This window comes from Dreissena polymorpha, chromosome 6 (assembly GCF_020536995.1).
Source record: "Dreissena polymorpha isolate Duluth1 chromosome 6, UMN_Dpol_1.0, whole genome shotgun sequence".
NCBI lineage: Eukaryota > Metazoa > Mollusca > Bivalvia > Myida > Dreissenidae > Dreissena > Dreissena polymorpha.
This window is the reverse complement of record NC_068360.1, coordinates 56,915,659-56,934,669: the sequence shown is the minus strand read 5'-3', so window position 1 is coordinate 56,934,669 and position 19,011 is coordinate 56,915,659. Positions and strand designations below refer to the sequence as shown.

General features: G+C 35.4%; 2 protein-coding genes across 3 annotated transcripts in view; one reads left to right on the top strand and one right to left on the bottom strand.

Moving 5' to 3' along the window:
• Positions 1-19,011, bottom strand: part of LOC127833488 (aldehyde dehydrogenase, mitochondrial-like) — a 315,090-nt gene that overhangs the window by 58,019 nt on the left and 238,060 nt on the right. The gene's annotated exons all lie outside the window — the stretch shown is intronic.
• LOC127833498 (inositol 1,4,5-trisphosphate receptor type 2-like) overlaps positions 1-19,011 on the top strand; it is a 183,782-nt gene that overhangs the window by 127,799 nt on the left and 36,972 nt on the right. The window contains exons 46-50 of the mRNA XM_052358786.1: positions 3,675-3,772; positions 6,760-6,859; positions 12,415-12,495; positions 16,932-17,204; positions 17,532-17,669. Of these exons, the coding sequence (XP_052214746.1) occupies positions 3,675-3,772; positions 6,760-6,859; positions 12,415-12,495; positions 16,932-17,204; positions 17,532-17,669 (690 nt within the window). The remainder of the gene's footprint in view (positions 1-3,674; positions 3,773-6,759; positions 6,860-12,414; positions 12,496-16,931; positions 17,205-17,531; positions 17,670-19,011) is intronic.

The following is a 19,011-nucleotide window of genomic DNA, read 5'->3' as shown; positions in this document are numbered from 1 at the left end:
CGTGCCCGGTAATTATTACCCGAGGCTATTGATTTGTTGATCCAGATGGCTGCCTATTTAAGATTGTATGAAATGTGGTACAAATTTCGATCATTATATAAATCCAACAATGCCCCAAATGTGCGTTTTGTGTGCGTTATGTTATGCGTTTTGTGTGCGTTATGTTACACAACTTTCCCCCTTAATTTGATTTTTTTTTTATTTTATGATTTAAAAAAATCTTTTAAAATTTTACTATTAAATTACAAATTAAATAACAAAAACTACATTCATATAAACACACTCAAATGATGGAAAATATGCGGATAACAATATAATTTCCTTGACAAGCATCTCTGCTGAAATAAATAACATTAGTAATTGATATACAATTTAAATGTCAATCGAAATGTTGTGTAGAACATCATATGTTGATCGCTGGCCATCTGTACATCTGGTGTCGTCCATGTTGTCTTGAAGTTGTAGCTCGCGGCGAATACGATGTTTCATTGAAGTCATTGCCGCCGTCATGAAGATAAGCCAATTGTGGATTCGCCCGTGGCAATTGGAATGCGTTTGTTGATTCAGCTCTGCTTTCCGATGTTTAACTTGCGTCGTCGATTGTCGTTTCTGTTGTATTCATCGTTGTTGTTGTTTTCGTTGTCGTTTGTACTTTTGTTGATGGCCCCAGCGTCTTCATTTCTCTCGGGACATTAAGATCTTCTATTGGCCATAATGCTCACGAGGTATTAACTATAGCAGTGTTCTCCTTGATGTCTTAGGCCTCGGAAGTATCATTCCAAATGCGTTATCTACGCACGTCAAACAGTTGAACGGCTGCATCTACTCTATAGTGTTTAACGTCACAAGTATTGTGTCCAGTGTTGCGTCACTTGTTGTCCTTCGAAATCTTCTGGCGTTGGTCTTCTTTTAGCGATAGAACCAGGTATTCACTTTGAGAGTAAACGCCGTAATGTTCCATTCTAATTATGTTGTTTGTTTCTTCTATTCGTTGTGGAAGGCGTTGTCTCGCGAAGTCGCTCTTCTTCGGCGTTGTCTTCAAATCTCGATATTTTTATCTGCGTCGTGGTGATACAAGTATCAGTTGTTCAAAATCATGGCAAACATTTATAAATATCCCCTTAGTTATTGTTAAATATCGTCATGACAACTTACTGTGATATCTTATTCAAAAAAATAAATTCTTTACAACGAAAAAATATTAGTCAATTCCTCAAAACATACTTCGGATAAGTACATGACAGTTTGACATCTGACAAGCCATTTACTTAATATGACTTGTGTACCGCCTTAGGCATAATCATTTTACGCACGTGCAGCCAGTAAATTTTTGACAGGCGCGCGCCACTTTATTGACCTAGAGTAATGGGTAATGATAGACGTACCTGTTCATATCATGGTTTCATAAACCTCATCTTTATCACTATAGTTTTGCCGTTGGGCATAGATTTATTGACATGTTTGACCTGTGCACTTGTAAAAATGCGCAAATATGACAAGGCAGACTTTTATATATATGCATTCATAATATAAGAACACGTATCGGTATACTTTAAAATTCAGGTCTTTGCTCCTAATCGAACTACTCAAATAATTCTTATGCGACACCGCATCTTCTGTCCATAGCGTAATTTGCTTCGATGGCACAGGGATAAATTCTCTAACTCATGAGGACGCTAAGGTTATCAGAACCTCGGGCTCGGTATGTCCGAACGCTGATCAGTCAGCCGTGCTCATAAAATGTAATTGTAACCCTTAAACAATTATATTAGAAATTTAATGCGTACATATCGTTATAATTTCACTGCGCTATACGCGTCAGATCGCATTAAATTCTTACTTAAAATTACTCATGACCTTCAATATTACCGATATCCTACATATATTTACATCAACACAATGACGTATATACATATTTACATAATATTTTTTTTTTTGTGTCTGCCCTATTCATATTTGCAATCAACATTATTTTTCTTATTTCCTATTTTCTTTTTTTACAATTCGGAAAACTATTTTTAAATTTTCCAATAATTTTATCTATTCGTCCTCTTTAATTTTCTTTATCATTCTAATAAACAAAACCCGCCTTATTTTCTTTATTAAAATAATAAACAAAACTGTCTTAAATAATCTAAATTCCTAAATTCTTAATTCTGCCAATGTAAAATACTAGGTAAATTCTTTGAATATTTGTATCATTTCCGAGTTTTTTCTATTATATTAATAAATAAAACCACCGCCAAAGTTTCTTTATTAAAATAATAAACAAAACTATATAAGATATTATTATTTCCTTGTACGTTTTAATTAAATGGAACTTTACAAAAAATACCAACAATTTAAAATGGATTTGTGCGCAAAAAAACGCACGTTCGTATACAATCTATATTATAATCATACACAATTTATTCAAAATTCTTTAAATATTCTCAATGATTTGTTCGCCTCTTATTTCATTATTTCTATAACTCAGAAAATTCTGTAAATTTAAATTACTTTCTTTTTTATTAATTTTATTCTTAATTTTCCGATATTTTAGAAAAACTACAGATCAATGAAAAACTGTATGATTTTGATACTTGCATAATTTCTTCGTACATGATTAATTATTTCTTTAAACACTTAACTTCGTAAAATTCTTTAAAACAATTCTGAAAAAGTTCGTTGTCATGACGCTTTTGTTTAACGTTTTATTTCTTACTTTATAAAATTTGACATAAAACCCTGTTTGCCATAATTTATGAAAACACTGACCGTTTTCCATGTTGCGTGGTTTTTTCACATTGGCCTGTGATTCCGTATAGTGTTGTTTGTACTCCGTTTTCCATGTCGCGTTGATTTTTTCCCTGTTGGTCGTTAAAATGAGTGGCACTTCTGGTTCATCCTGGCACTGCGCACCATAAAATGTACTGTGTCACGTAATTATGTATCGTTCGTGGAAAAGACACAGTAACCAGCAAAGTTCATTTCTGATTTCTTTGCGTTTTATTTCTGCTTATTAACACAACACAACGTTTCCAAAAAGTTTGTCAAATACAAGATACATGCGAAGCCCGCAATGGGCCCATCCCGCGAAAGCCACTTAACGAATACATACGGGAATTACCGAATATTGACACATACGGTAAGCAAATATTCGTGCCCGGTAATTATAACCCGAGGCTATTGATTTGTTGATCCAGATGGCTGCCTATTTAAGATTGTATGAAATGTGGTACAAATTTCGATCATTATATAAATCCAACAATGCCCAAAATGTGCGTTTTGTGTGCGTTATGTTATGCGTTTTGTGTGCGTTATGTTACAAAATGTTTCAACTAAATTGCAGTATTTATAAGTCATCTATCTGATACACTTACATTGGTTTGATTGCCAAAATAGTGGAACAATTGCATACTGTACTAACAATCTTTCTTCTAAGTTGTGGATCTTTTTTCATCATAAGACGGACATGTTGTCTTACAAGTGTCATGCAGCTATATGTATTAAGAACTGCGGGTGTGTTTTGTAATTAGTCTGTGCCTTTGCTGCATACAGGAAGTGAACTGCCGTTCATTTTAAGAAAAATGTATGTGTGTCTCCACTGCTCTCAGATGAGTGAGTTTAAAGCTCGGCATGATTCAAGGTGTTTCTTTGAGCATCCACTGAGTTGCTTTCTTACCTTCTTTCAGACAAATATGATTGAGTTTTTTACTGGCACAAGAGAGGAAACCTTTTTCTTGGCAATTAAAAAGCGCATGACTATGTCGACTATTGCAACACGAGAGAGGTGAGCATACTGCACAGGCTTGTTGCAGTGGGATGCATGAAATATTTGTAAGAGTGAAATGTCTTGCTTATTGTCCCCTACCGGTTTCACCAGAGGGGACTTATGGCTTGCGCTCAGACCGTCAGTCTGTGAGTCTGTCACACTTTTCTGGATCCTGAAATAGCTTTAAAAGTTCTTCATATTTTTTCATGAAACTTGAAACATGGATAGATGGCAATATGGACATTTTGCATGTCATTTCATTTTGTTCCTACATCAAAAATTCTGGTTGCTATGGCAACAAATAATATAAAAAAATCTGACAATGGTGGAGCCTGTAGGGGACATATATTGCTTGGCAATATAGCAATAGTCTTGTTTGTCCTAATTGTCGTCATGGTGGGAGTTGTAATAGTGTGAAGCAGTTGTTAACTTAGTCCTAATGTGTCTTTTAGGTAACAGTTGTTTTGGTTGTAGTGACTTATTTGAGCATGTAACATGGCATTTTAAAATGTGTGTTTAAAATTGTTTGCATGGTTTTTCAAGTAATAAGCTCAAAGTATAAGATTACTGCATTCTTAGATACTTAATTCTTGAATGCATGAAAGACTTGATTCTTAAACACTGAATTCTTGGATATTTAAATTCTTTCATGACTTAATTTTTTATACATTGAAGCTATATTCTCTGATGACTGAATTTTTATCTGACTGAAACTTTCCAAGTGTGTACAATTAGATACATTCATTTATCCACTTTTAATTGCATCTGTTATTTTCCATTATGTCTCATACATATTCACTAATTTACTTTAAACTTTGTTTTTTGTTTCTTTATTTTTTCTCACAAAGTTTTCAATGTGCACTTTTGACTATTAATGGATTGTATCACTGTCTAGTTATATGTGACTAACCATTTTTTACACAGAAAAGTTGTTTGTTTCCATTCACATCTATAAAATATGTGAAGAAAGGTCAGCTGAAGTTGTTAATTATTTAGTTCTGATGCACGACTCATTCAATTTTTCTTCACTTAGGAAATCTTCCCTTAATCTTTATGCAATATTGTTTTCATGCCCCTGGTAGGGTGGCATATAGCAGTTGAACTGTCAGTCAGTATGTCAGTCCGTCTGTCTGTCTGTCAGTCGTCGGTCCGAAAACTATAACACTGGCCATTTCTTTTGCAATATTGAAGATAGCAACTTGATATTTGGCATGCATGTGTATCTCATGAAGCTGCACATTTTGAGTGGTGAAAGGTCAAGGTCATCCTTTAATGTTAAAGGTCAAAAAACAAAATCCAGGTAAGTAATAAGCTTTAAAGGGAGATGATTTCTATACCTGCCAAATGATAAATAGAAATTTTATTTCAAAGCGGCGCAGTAGGGGGCATTGTGTTTCTGACGAACACATCTCTTGTTATGTAAATGTATATACTTGAATGTTGCAAACATGAAGGAAAACTCAAACTGAAATATGAACATGACTGAAAGGTTCAATGAAGGTGAGATAAGAGAAAACAAACAGTTGAGCCTATAGCTCTGTGAACAGAGGGTTTAATGCATGTGGGTAAAGTGTTGTCTCAGATTAGCCTGTTAAGTAAGCACATGCTAATCAGAGACGACCCTTCACTTTCATGATATTTTTCGTTTAAAGAAAGTCCCTTTTAATCAAAAATCTAGTTATGGGCAAAAAGTGTCGTCCCTGCGGAATTCACTGGCTAATCTGGGATGACACCTTACGCACATGCATTTAACCTCCTTATCGCGAGGTTCAATTTTGTTATGCTAAGCACTTGATCTGGGATTTCTGCTTTTGAACAGGCTATCAATTATTGTAAAAAGTTAACTTTACTTTCTAAAACAGTATGGCTATTTCAAGTCGATTGTTATTATTTAGTTCATCATTTGTATAAAAAAAAAACTTCAGCCGTTTTTTAGTGAAACTTACAATGACTGATGACTTAGATTCATTCTGTTCTGTGTTTTCTTGTTTTGTAAAGTAATATGTAAATAAATAAATGAATTTGTTTAATCAAATAATGACTTTATCTTGCTTATTTTTCATGTATTTGACAAGTGACCTAATTAAGTCAGCATCATCAATGCTATTTATTTTAATGCTTTGTGTATGTCTTTACAACACTCAGAAACTTGACAATTATAATCTCATACTTTTTTATTTCTCATATGTAATCCTTATAAGGATTTGTGAATGTGTAGTCTAGGAAAAATATACACATGCAATTACTTTGTTTCTTTTGTAGACTTAGCAAAGCCTTCAGCAACTTCCAGAATCTTGTTCATATTTAATGAAATTCAGTGTTAAAATTCCTTTTAGAAATTCCATCACATGAAACAAGCATTTGTTTTCCAAAACACAACCAAAGGCTAAGGTTTTAAATATTTCCTCTCATTATCTTGACTGTGAAACAGCATAAGTTAAATAAATTTACGCTGTTCATCAAAACCTGCTTTATTAAATTTTGGCCCTAATTTATTGTATTAAAATGGCGGCTTCATAAAGACAAAATTTAAGCAAAAATACTGGATATTTTATCCACTGAAGTAAAAGTTTAAGTGTCTTAAACAACTTTTGGTGAAAGAAGTAACATCCAAAACTGACTATAGACTATATTTAAGTTGAACAGTATAAGAAAGTGGTGTTTTAGACTGGACTGAGTGAAAACATGGTGTATTTTACATTAAACAGTTCACAAAAGTATAGACTTGAAATCAATAATAACCAATATTATTTATCCCATTTTCAACGCGACATTGACGGTATAACACATTATATTTGGTAAATGGTTACCATTGTAACTGGTCACCATGGTCCTTTTTTACCTGGTGCAACATATAACAGTTGAATTTCCTTACAAATTTATCATGTTACCTTGGTTACTGGATACCATGGTTACTGGTAACCAAGGATACTGGTTCCATGGATACTAGTTACCATGGATACTGGCTACCATGGTGATTGGTTACCATGGATACTGTGTTGCAGGCGTGTGCTACAGGCAATGCACCAGGCCAAGGTGGAGGAGGCACTGGCCCAGGCCAAGGAGCTCAAGAAGGCGATGGCCCAGGGGAACATGGCTACCATGGTAACACAGTGTCTGGCTGACAGTCAGATATTTGTTTAACCCTTTCCTGCTCAGAAGCAAGTTGAAAATGTTTATATGCAAACAGCTAGCATAAAACCAGTACAGCCTGCGAGCAACTCACAGTCTGTTCAGGTTTATCCTGTTTAGTGCTCATCAGTATCTAAGGCTTGGAAGTAAAGCATTCAATACTTGAATGTATTAAAAAAGGTCTTTTTGATTTTGATTTTCTAAGGGACAATAAGCAGGTTAAAGTGGGTATCCAAGCGGTAAAAGGATATCTTTTTACCACTCGGATACGCACTTCGACATGTTTTTAGTCCCTTAGAAAATCATATTAAGTCATTTCCAACCCTTAGATATTTATGAGCAGCAAACATTATAAAACATGAACAGACTGCGAGTAACTTGCAGGCAGTTCTGGTTTTATGCAGTTTGCATATAGCCATTTTCACTTTGCTTCTGAGTGGGAAAGGTTTATTGTTTGTGCATTAAACAAACAGAAATATTATGATAATTTAAGCTTACCTTAGCATGAAGGTCAAAGCCCTTAACATTTTAAAGCAGCCAGGATACGGAATCCACTTTTTTAAATTTAAAATTGACCTTGTGTCTGGCCATGAAACCTTGTTTAAAAAGTGAAATGTTGCTAACAAGCCAGACCTGTTTTATTGAAGCTTGACCAAACTTGCAAATTGTTTGCCATACCACATATTCTCAAATGAATAATTGATAACAACTATTATATGACTTATGACAATATAATATAAAGAAGTAAGTTGAAGAAATGACCACATAGAGCGGGGGCACGTATTACCGAACATCTAAGCCGAAATTAAAATAGTTAGGTATTAGATGTGTTTATTTTGAATTTTATAACGGTCAATATCTAGACCGTGATTTAAACTTACTTTTGCTTGTTACCATTTATTATACGTCATCGGATTCAATAGGTATATGCATGAATACAATGGTACTGAAGTAACCAAATTACCGAACAAGGCATCTAATACCGAACCGCAAAACATGTAATACCAAACATTTTCCAGATTAAAAAAAAACCTCAATCAAACTTGTATTATTGCACGTTAAGATAAGAGGCCTGACATTTATTATGGTAATATGCATGTACATGTGCAATCAAACTGGTAATAGCATTCACGTTGCATTTAATAAGATTATACAATAATAAAAATAGCAGTATTTGCACTCGAACGGAAGTAAATATTAAACATTTGTGACATATGGTAATTTATACAGTTAAGTGGCGAAAATTATACATAGTAATTAGTCGTATTAACACAGCGTCCGTTGTCTACTAAGAACAATATAGATAGATCGAGCCGCTATTACCCATTTAAAGTTAATCCATGTAAATACAAACTGTCAACAGGTGCAGGTGTCTTTATGCCACCAATTATCGCTTCTCGGCTTTTTGGCTAAGATCAAAGTGTAAAGTGTAGTGTTGACATCCTCATTTGTCTTTATTGCAGCACGGCTTAAATAGTTATATGATAATGATATACACAACGGTTCTGCTGCAAACTACTTCTGACCAATCAAACATAATTACTTGATTGTTTGATACACCCTTAACCAATCGTTATAGTTCAACTTAACACGGTATATTTTTTGATTGGATGAAGGTGTTGTTTCGTCGACTTAATCACAACTGTCCCCCAATTAACAGTACAATTACTGTTTCAATTTCGCTTAATTGAATAGCCTATTTGTCACGTCCAAATATTCAATTATCCGGAGTATTCAATTACACGGAATCAGTTTATTTCCAATGGTGTCACTGTTCATCCGAATTACTGTTCATCCGAATTACCGATGATGTTTGTACATACGCTTCTACGTCACAGCACGCGCATTTCCATTTAATAAAAAAATAATGTCTTTTTCTTCTTTCAAGTATGTATTTTTATCGTGTTTTTAACATATTTCATGGCTATATTGTTAAATATATTGCAAAATAAACTTGTTTTGTTCAATAAACGCAAAGAAAAGCGCAGACAGTCGTTTGTTATTCATTGTACGGTACATTGAAAATAATCCACTCATAATATTCGCTCGACGGTTACATTACATACTGCGTTGTGTACATGTGCACTGACGAGTATACTGACGAAAAAAACACGTACAAACGATTTAAATATATTTTGTTGTTCTTGTTCATAAATGGATACATGCACTTTATAATCATTCAGCATATAAACATAACAATACAGCATATAAACATAAACATACAGCATATACACATAAGCATACGGCATATATAAATACAGCATATAAACATAAACATACAACGCATATACACAGTAACAATACAGCATATAAACATAAACATACAGCATATAAACATATACATGCAGCATATAAACATAGACATACAGCATATAAACATAAGCATACAATATCTATACATACAGCACATAAACATAAACATACAACGCATATACACAGTAATTATGGAATCCAGTTGATTAACTAGGTGATCTTCGTTTGACGTGTATTTGCAATATAATTATACCCCCACAAACGAAGTTTAGCGGGGTATATGGGATCGAGTGAACTTGTCTGTCGGTCGGTTGGTCTGTCTGTCGGTCCGTATTAAGTGTCTGCTCTCTAATTCAAGTAGTTTTCATCCGATCTTCACCAAACTTGGTCAGAAGTTGTATCTACATGATGCATAGGCCAAGTTCGAACATGGGCCTTGCCGGGTCAAAAACTAGGTCACAGGGTCACTAAGTGTATTTTTTAACATTCAGCATGGTGTCCTCTCTCTTATTCAAGTAGTTTTCATCCGATCTTCACCAAACTTGGTCAGAAGTTTTATCTAGATGATCTGAAGGCCAAGTTCGAACATGGGCAATGCCAGATCAAAAACTAGGTCACAGGGTCACTTAGTACGTTTTTCCGATTGAGCATGGTGTCCGCTCTCTATTTCAAGTAGTTTAAATCCGATCTTCACCACACTTGGTCAGAAGTTGCAACTAGATTATGTGTAGGTCAAGTTTGAACATTAGCCATGCCGGGTCAAAAACTAGGTCACGGGGTCACTTAGTGTGTTTTAAACCTCACCATGTTGTCCGCTCTCTAATTCAAGTAGTTTTTATACAATCTTCACCAAAATTGGTCAGAAGTTGTATCTTGATAATGTCTAGGGCAAGTTTGAATATGGGTCATGCCGGATCAAAAACAAGGTCACGGGGTCACTTAGTGCTTTTTAAACATCACAATGTTGTCCGATCTCTAATTCAAGTAGTTTTCATCCAATCTTCACCAAACTTGGTCAGAAGTTGTATCTAGATGATGTCTAGGTCAAGTTTGAATATGGGTCATGCCGGGTTAAAAACTAGGTCACAGGGTATTCTTAGTGCGTTTTAAACCTCACCATGTTGTCCGCTCTCTAATTCAAGTAGTTTTCATCCAATCCTTACCAAACTTGGTCACAAGTTTTATCTTAATGTTCTCTAGGACAAGTTTGAACATGGGTCATTCCGGGCCTTAAACTAGGTCACGGAGTCACTTAGTGCGTTTTTTAACACTCAGCATGGTGTCCGCTCTCTTATTCAATTAGTTTACATCCAATCTTCACCAAACTTGGTCAGAAGTTTTATGGAGATGATCTTAAGGCCAAGTTAGAACATGGGCCTTTCTGGGTCAAAAACTAGGTCAAGGGGTCACTTAGTGCGTTTTGAAAATTGTGCATGGTGTCCGCTGTTTTTTGTGAAGACGACATGCAAAATATTATGTGTCAATACGGCATGTGGGGGTATTCGTCACGTCTGTGACAAAGCTCTAGTTGTGTTAAAAAATACCAAAGAAACTTTAACCGAAATCAACAGAATTCAATGTTCTCTGTGCTAAAAAGTTTGTATAAAAAAATCAATACACGCACGCTTTCCATGCATATACCTTGAACTTGTACATTGCCGCACAATTTTCGCGCTCTGTTGTCGGGAACATATTGGAAGCATGTGTAAACGTCGTGTTTACATTAAAAAGATCGGAAGTGTGTTTCGGATTACAAATTATTATTCTCATTTGGGAATTTAACGGAACATTTATAGTATATTTATAATGTTATTTATTTATTTATCTAGATCTATATTATCTATCTATGTGTGTTAAGTCATAGATTCTATATACATCTACGCCTAGTTGCTGAAATTAAAAATCTAATTGTTCGGAAATAGAGTTTCCGACCCTTACATGTGAACATATAACCGAACACCTCAATAACTTTGTAATGCATGAATCTTTGTTAATAAGGAAGTGTCAATAATGTCTCTTATTTTCACGCCTGTTTACTTGTGAAAAATGTCTGGTTTTTGTATAAATACATGAATGCATAGTCAGTAAATGCTTATGAACTCAGTTTATCAGAGTTACAGTTTCTGCAAGACACTCCTTGAAAAAAGATGCGTAACATAAAATGAGTAGAAATTTCAAATAGAACCGCGTTCTAAACTTACCAAATGTTTTGTTGACGAGGGAAAGGATATGACGTCATTAGTATGGTATAAATTCCGTGAAGAAAACTAGCAATGCGTCAAAATAGCGTGGTTTATTTTTTGTTCGGTATTAGAAATACGTTCAGCATGAGATGCCCCCGCTCTACATATAACATATTGCAACTGTGTATATGAAAAATGACATTGTTAAGGATTATACTTGTCATAGTACTGAGATCACACATGCACACCTTTGGTATAAAAATTATGATAATTCTAAAAACATTTGATAAAATGTGTCTTGTTCTAAGAAAATTGGGCTTAATTCATTTGCGTAAAGTGCAGTCCCAGATTAGCCTGTGCAGTCTGCACAGGCTAATCAGGGATGACACTTTCCGCCTAAACTTGATTTTCGGTAAGGAGGGACTTCCTTGAAACTAAAGATACCATTAAAGCGGAAAGTGTCGTCCCTGATTAGCCTGTGCGGACTGCATAGGCTAATCTGGGACGACACTTTCAAACGTGAATTAAGCCCAGTTTTCTTGGAACAAGACACAAATGTATATGAAACAAATGAGCCTCTATCTTGGAAAACAGGACTTAATGCATTTGTGAAATTGTTTATCCAAGTTTATAGGCAACACTTTCTGCCCAAACTGGATACTTGTTTAGAGCAAATTCTTGTGTTTTAACTCTTTCAGTGCTGGAACCGAATTTTGAAGGCCTTTGCAAACAGTTTGGATCCAGATGAGACGCAACAGAACGTGGCGTCTCATCAGGATCCAAACTGTTTGCTATTCTGATAGTAGTCTTTGAAAAAAAATCGAAGAAAATGCTTATTTTAGAAATTCAGCAGACGACATTTTAGCAGATGACAAATTTCCCAGCATGCAAAGGGTTAACTAAAAATACCACAAGAGCAGAAAGTGTCATCCTTGATAAGCCTTTGTGAACTGCACAGGCTTATCTGGGACAAAACTTTTTGCACATGCATTAAGGATTTCCCAGAGTGAAGCTCAGATAAACATTCTGGTAAGTCTTAAATGTCTTCATTTAATTACATTGTCTTATTTAAATCTGCTTGTACTGTAACAGGCTGTGAAGGCCATGAACAAGTCGATGACCAACTCTCTCAGCTCTCTGGCAAATCTTGGAGGGCATCTTAGCCGGCCAATGGTTTGTATACAACTGATCCTTAGAGCTTTGTCCTTGGAAATCTAGGCATGTGAGTCAAGTGCTGTCCCAGATTAGCCTGTGTGGTCCAGAGGGATGACACTTTCCATTTTTATGGGGTTGTTCCTTTTTTAAGGAAGCCCCTTTTGAGCAAAAATCCAGTTCAGGCAAAAAAGTGTCATCCCTGAGTAGCCGGTGTGGACTGCACAGGCTAATCTGGGACAAGACTTTATGCCCCTGCATTAAGCCAGGTTTCCCACAACAAGGCTCATTATATTTGAGAGTGAAGAACACAGGTGTAATGCAAACCCATAACAACCCCCCATGTGAAACAAATGACGTAAATTTTATATCGGAATAATTTTTTGTCGAAGTGATTAAATTGTTGTTTTCTGACATATTGATAGTGTTTGATTCTTGCTTTTTTATTTGTTAAAAAATGAGGAAAGGGCTTTTTTATTTGTTTAAAAATGAGGGAAGGTTAGAAGTGTGAGGGGGTATAGGGACTTGACCATGCGCCAAACACCAATGATGAAGAATACATGTAGTTTGAAGGAAGTCCCTTCTTCCTGAAAATCAAGTTTAAGCGGAAAGTGTCGTGCCTGATTAGCCTGTGCGGACTGCACAGGCTAATCTGGGATGGCACTTTACGCACATGCATTATGCAAGGTTTTGCCAGAACAAAACACAAATGGTAGTTAACAACCATTTGTTATTATTGCTATGATGCATTAAAGGGACTGTCAACCACGATGACGAAGAAAAGAAAAGGTGTAAAATACCGTATTTTTTTTACAATTATTAGTTTATATTGATTAAAATATCACAACTGGTATATTACATTACTTGAAAATAGTTGTTAAGTTTTCATATTTTTAGTATATTTGTTAATACATTTTACTAGGTATGTCTACCAGGTAACTACCAGTTAACTATAAATAAAGCTGGTATATAGATTATCATCGTCACGTAGTAAACCCAGGAACGCAAATTGTGCATGCGTAGTGAATTGTATACAGTAGACTCTCTGTTAACCGGACGGTCTTGGGACCAGCCTGATCGTCCGGTTTTCAGAGAGTTCTGGTTTACCAAGAGTTTGCATATTGCCGAAAAATACGTGGTATGCACTGTGTACAGAATCACATAAAAATAAAACAAACCATATACATTTACATGTACCATGTGATAACTGTACGCAGGTACTGATGATGTTAATTGCATTCTTAAAAAATGTGTTTTTAATCGATTAAAAGCAAAAACATTTCCATACCGACTTGTTTTGATTAATCCCAAGGTGAGCGTGGTGCGTTATACATGTACATACGTGGCATTCGTCATATAGGCGAGTGGCGACACAAATAAGATTGTTGTAGATACATGATTTATTATCATTAAACATACACACAAGCAAAACACAGCGTCATAATTATTTTTTAAGATAGTTTTTTAGATATTCATAATCTCAAAACCTACTAATTCTTGAAGTTTACGATTTCACGAAAAAGTCCATGATCACTCGCTGCTTGAAAGCACATTTCTCCTTTATGTTAAAAACATGGCTATAAGATCTTTTAAAATAACCGAGAAGATCACAAAAAGTGATCGTCACAACGGCATGCATTATTTTTTTAATTAAATTGTTTATCATAGGCGATAATAAATAATTAATAAAACGATTGAGTCAATCACTTTTTGGTGTTACCGCACATCTATCAGGGTTTTTTTTCCACTTTTTGGGAAGATAGCCCATGGCTTTGGAATTGGGAATTTTATCGGCATTTTCATGAAATTGGGAAAATAAATTCATTAGCCTTTTTTTCCACACGAAAAGTCCACTGATTAGGGAAATACTATATTTGATTTAACTCTTTATAATCATTTAAATTAAAAGAAAAAAATCATATAAAACTTTGTTAGATGTAATTGAATTAAAATTGAGATAAAATACACATAAGACTTCTTTCTAAAAAAAAAAAAAAAAAAAAAAAAAATGTTTTTTTTTTTTTTTTTTTTGGCAATTGGGAATTTTTTGCCACATTTTGGGGAATAAGTATACTTTTTGGGATTGGGAACATAGCCGAATTTCGGCTATAAAATCGGGCCAAAAAAAACCCTGTCTATTATAGACATATACAGTTTGTTTTACATTACTTAATCGGACTCCCATAGCGCAGTAACGACTTGACACCTTATGGTATGTTTAATCCGATTATCGATAATTGCGCGAGCAAAATGTGTGACACCGCACTCACTGTGCTGACTAGGTATTGTTATTTTCACGCCTCGGGCATCTTGAGAATTTAGACCGTCCGGTATACTCAATGTATTTTACGTTTAAAATGACCAAATTTACGGAAATACCCGTCCGGTTTCCGGTTTTCAGAGAGTTCGGTTTATTCAACATTTTTTAACAAAGAAATAGAAGGAGAAAATACGGGACTGGCCCGACCGTCCAGAATCGGGAGGGTTCCGGTATTCAGAGAGTCCGGTATTGGCAGAGTCTACTGTATATCTAATCTAGAAAATGATCAATCTACTAGCGTTATTTATAGTGTGTAAAGCGTTATGTCACCTATTTTTGCGATGTACTTTCGATTTCACATCACAAAATTTTATTACCGAATATACTGAAAATATTAACTTTTGTGAAGTAATGTAATTAACCTGTCCTTATATTTAAATCAATATAAACTAATAATTGTAAAACAATACGGTATTTTACAACTTTTCTTTTCTTCGTCCTCGTGGTTGACAGTCCTTTTAATGACACTATTGGATTATGGCAAACATGCATGACTGGGATATTTAATGGCTATTTCAGAAGTCAGTTCTTTGATCAATTTACGCAATGTGCATATGGTGCTCAGACATACATGTATATACCCCACTTGGTGAAAGTTGGGTATAATGCATGTGCTAATAAAGTGTCGTCCCAGATAAGCCTATGCAGTCTGCACCAGCTAATCAGGAACAATACTTTCTGCTTTTATTTTATTTTTGCTTTAAAGTAGGGATGTCAACGAATATCCGAATATTCGGTCCCGGACCGAATATTCGGATAATGTTTTCCGAATCGAATATTCAGAAGAAAAAATAAAAAATCGAGTAATTTCAAAGACTTTGTATTTGTAAAATTTGCTTCAAACATTGTCAAAAAAGTTGTTCTTCGTGTCATAATATTTATTCCGGTTGGCGCGATAATGCGTCGCTATGGTGATGACAGTATACCGGTCATAAATCCCGCTAACAAAGCCAGACACTTTGTGTCAAAATTATGATAGGTGCAAATCGCGTCGGCAATCAAAACACTGACCTGCACTTGATCCAATGACTCGAATTACATTTAAAATTATCAAAGATTAAATGAGTTAAGGAAAAGCCAACTTTGTGTAAAAAAAAAAAATAAGACTGTATGGCAATTAAAACACCAACCCGTCTTGATCTAATAACTCGAATTACATTTAAAATGATCAAAGATTAAATGAGTAAAGAAAGAGCCGAATTGGTGTGGTAAACAAAACAGATTGTATGGTTATAATCACGTTGTCCAATCAAAAAAGCTTTTAGAAAATAATTTACTCAACCTCTAATGAGTATTTGCGTTCGTATGGTCCAAACATTAATTAATTACTCAATATTCAATCAGGTATTATACTTAAAGAAATGTTTTTGGTATTGCACCCTCATTTAATTGCAAATATTATAATTGCTACACGCATAAAGTAAATATCTGTCCAAGCAAAATGCCAACTATGCCTTCCGCTGCTTGGAAGTATTTCACGACATCATCCGATAAGAAGTTGCCGATCCAAGTGTCTTTTAAACGTGGCAACTTTAAAAGACTGATTGTTTAGTCTGTTAAACAGGTTCAAAGTGTGTTGTGGCTATGTACATAATTTGTTTAAGTTCAGCTTTAATTATATGTAGATCTAACTGTTATGTAATTATTTTGTCTTCATGTAATATTATGTTTCTCGTTCTATTGTTGATGTACTATATTAATAGTTTAAAAACAGTTTTTGTCATTCAATTTTAACAATAAAAAGTAATCAACAAAATCAGCTTTGAATTAGCGTCGGCAACGCTGTGTCAATATTTAGTCACTTCCAGTGAACTTCCAGTAAAAACGAAAGTAGAATTCATGGAGTAATGGTACGGTAAACAAAGTTGACTTTTTTCCAACAGTTTTTATGATTGTTGACCGAATATCCGAATATTCGTTCGGAAGGGTGACCGAATATTCGAATACCGAAATCGGTATTCATTGCCATCCCTACTTTAAAGGATGACTATTCTTGACAAAAAGTCCAGTATATGGGATAAGTTTGTCCCTGATTATGTATTTTTGCTTTAAACAATGACTATTCTTGACAAAAAGTCCAGTATACGGGGAAAGTTCTGTCCCTGATTAGCCTGTGCGGACGGTGTTTGATTTACAGAGCTTGCGTCCACCCACAAGAGGCCGTACAAGATTGAACCTCACCTCTGCTCTGAGTACTCATAGGGAAATGACAACCCTCACGAGCGATAACCTTCTGTTGCCTGGGAAACACGGCACACTGAACGGAGGGTTCGAGATGAAGACACTGGGCGCCAGTAGGCAGAGCCTGCGGTCAAAAAAGTCAGGGGCAGCCAGACCGACCACAGTAAAGTCAGGGGCAGCCAGACCCACCACAGGAAAGAATCAAGTGATGCCCATAATTGAAATCGAGGTAAAATGTTATATTTTTGCTGAATAAAAATTTGTTTTATTTTATGAAAAATTTTTGTTCCATTTGGGACTTGTGTTTAATATAAATGACGATTAGTTGATGCAGTATTTTCTGCAGGTGTCAAACTTTTAGGGGGAATCTGAATTGTTTATTTAACTTGGGTATGTTATATTGATCTAATTGTGAATGTGGTTAAAATAAATTTTTCTTACGTCTTGAATTCTCTGACTTACTTATTTGTATTAGGTCCTTAAAACACTGGTTTATAGTCATAATTGTACCTAAACACAGTATTTTATCTTAAGTGAAATTGAAATGTGATTTCAGGGTGTAGAACAAGAAGAACTGAACGAGCTGATAAGTCAGACAGAAATGCCTGACCTGAGTTTCAAAGATGACGGCTACATTGAGCTGGTGCTGAGAATCCTGGGTCTCATGTGTGATAATCAACATGCTGGACTACAGGTATGGGTCTCACGTGTGATAATCAACATGCAGGACTACAGGTAAGAGACTCATGTGTGATAATAAACATGCTGGACCAAAGGTATTGGAGTTATGTGTGATAATTAACATGCTGGACTATAGGTATGGGACTCCTGTGTGATAATCAACATGCTGGACTTCAGATATCATATGGGTCTCATGTGTGATAATCAACATGCTGGACTACCGGTATGGGTATCATGTGTGATAATCAACATGCTGGACTACAGGTATGGGTATCATGTGTGATAATCAACATGCTGGACTACAGATAAGGGACTCATGTATGATAATCAACACGCTGGCCTACAGATAAGGGACTCATGTGCGATAATTAGCATGCTGGACTACAAATTAGGGACTCTTGTGTGATAATCAACATGCTGGACTACAGGTATGGGTCCTTTGTGTGATAATCAACATGTTGGACTACAGGTATGGGTATCATGTTTGATAATCAACATGCTGGACTACAGGTATGGGTATCATGTGTGATAATTAACATGCTGGACTACAGGTATGGGTATCATCTTTGATAATCAACATGCTGGACTACAGATAAGGGACTCATGTGTGATAATTAACATGCTGGACTACAAATAAGGGACTCTTGTGTGATAATCAACATGCTGGATTACAGGTATGGGTCTCTTGTGTGATAATCAACATGCTGGACTACATGTTTGGGTTTCTTGTGTGATAATCAACATGCTGGACTACAGGTATGGGTATCATGTGTAATAATCAACATGCTGGACTACAGGTATGGGTATCATGTGTGATAATCAACATGCTGGACTACAGGTATGGGTATCATCTTTGATAATCAACATGCTGGACTACAGATAAGGGACTCATTTATGATAATCAATATGCTGGCCTACAGATAAGGGACTCATGTGTGATAATCAACATGCTGGACTACAAATAAGGGACTCTTGTGTGATAATCAACATGCTGGATTACAGGTATGGGTCTCATGTGTGATAATCAACATGCTGGACTACATGTATGGATATCATGTGTGATAATCAACATGCTGGACTACAGATAAGGGACTCATGTATGATAATCAATATGCTGGCCTACAGATAAGGGACCCATGTGTGATAATTAACATGCTGGACTACAAATAAGGGACTCTTGTGTGATAATCAACATGCTGGATTACAGGTATGGGTCTCTTGTGTGATAATCAACATGCTGGACTACATGTATGGGTCTCTTTTGTGATAATCAACATGCTGGACTAAAGGTATGGGTATCATGTGTGATAATCAACATGCTGGACTACAGGTATGGGTATCATATGTGATAATCA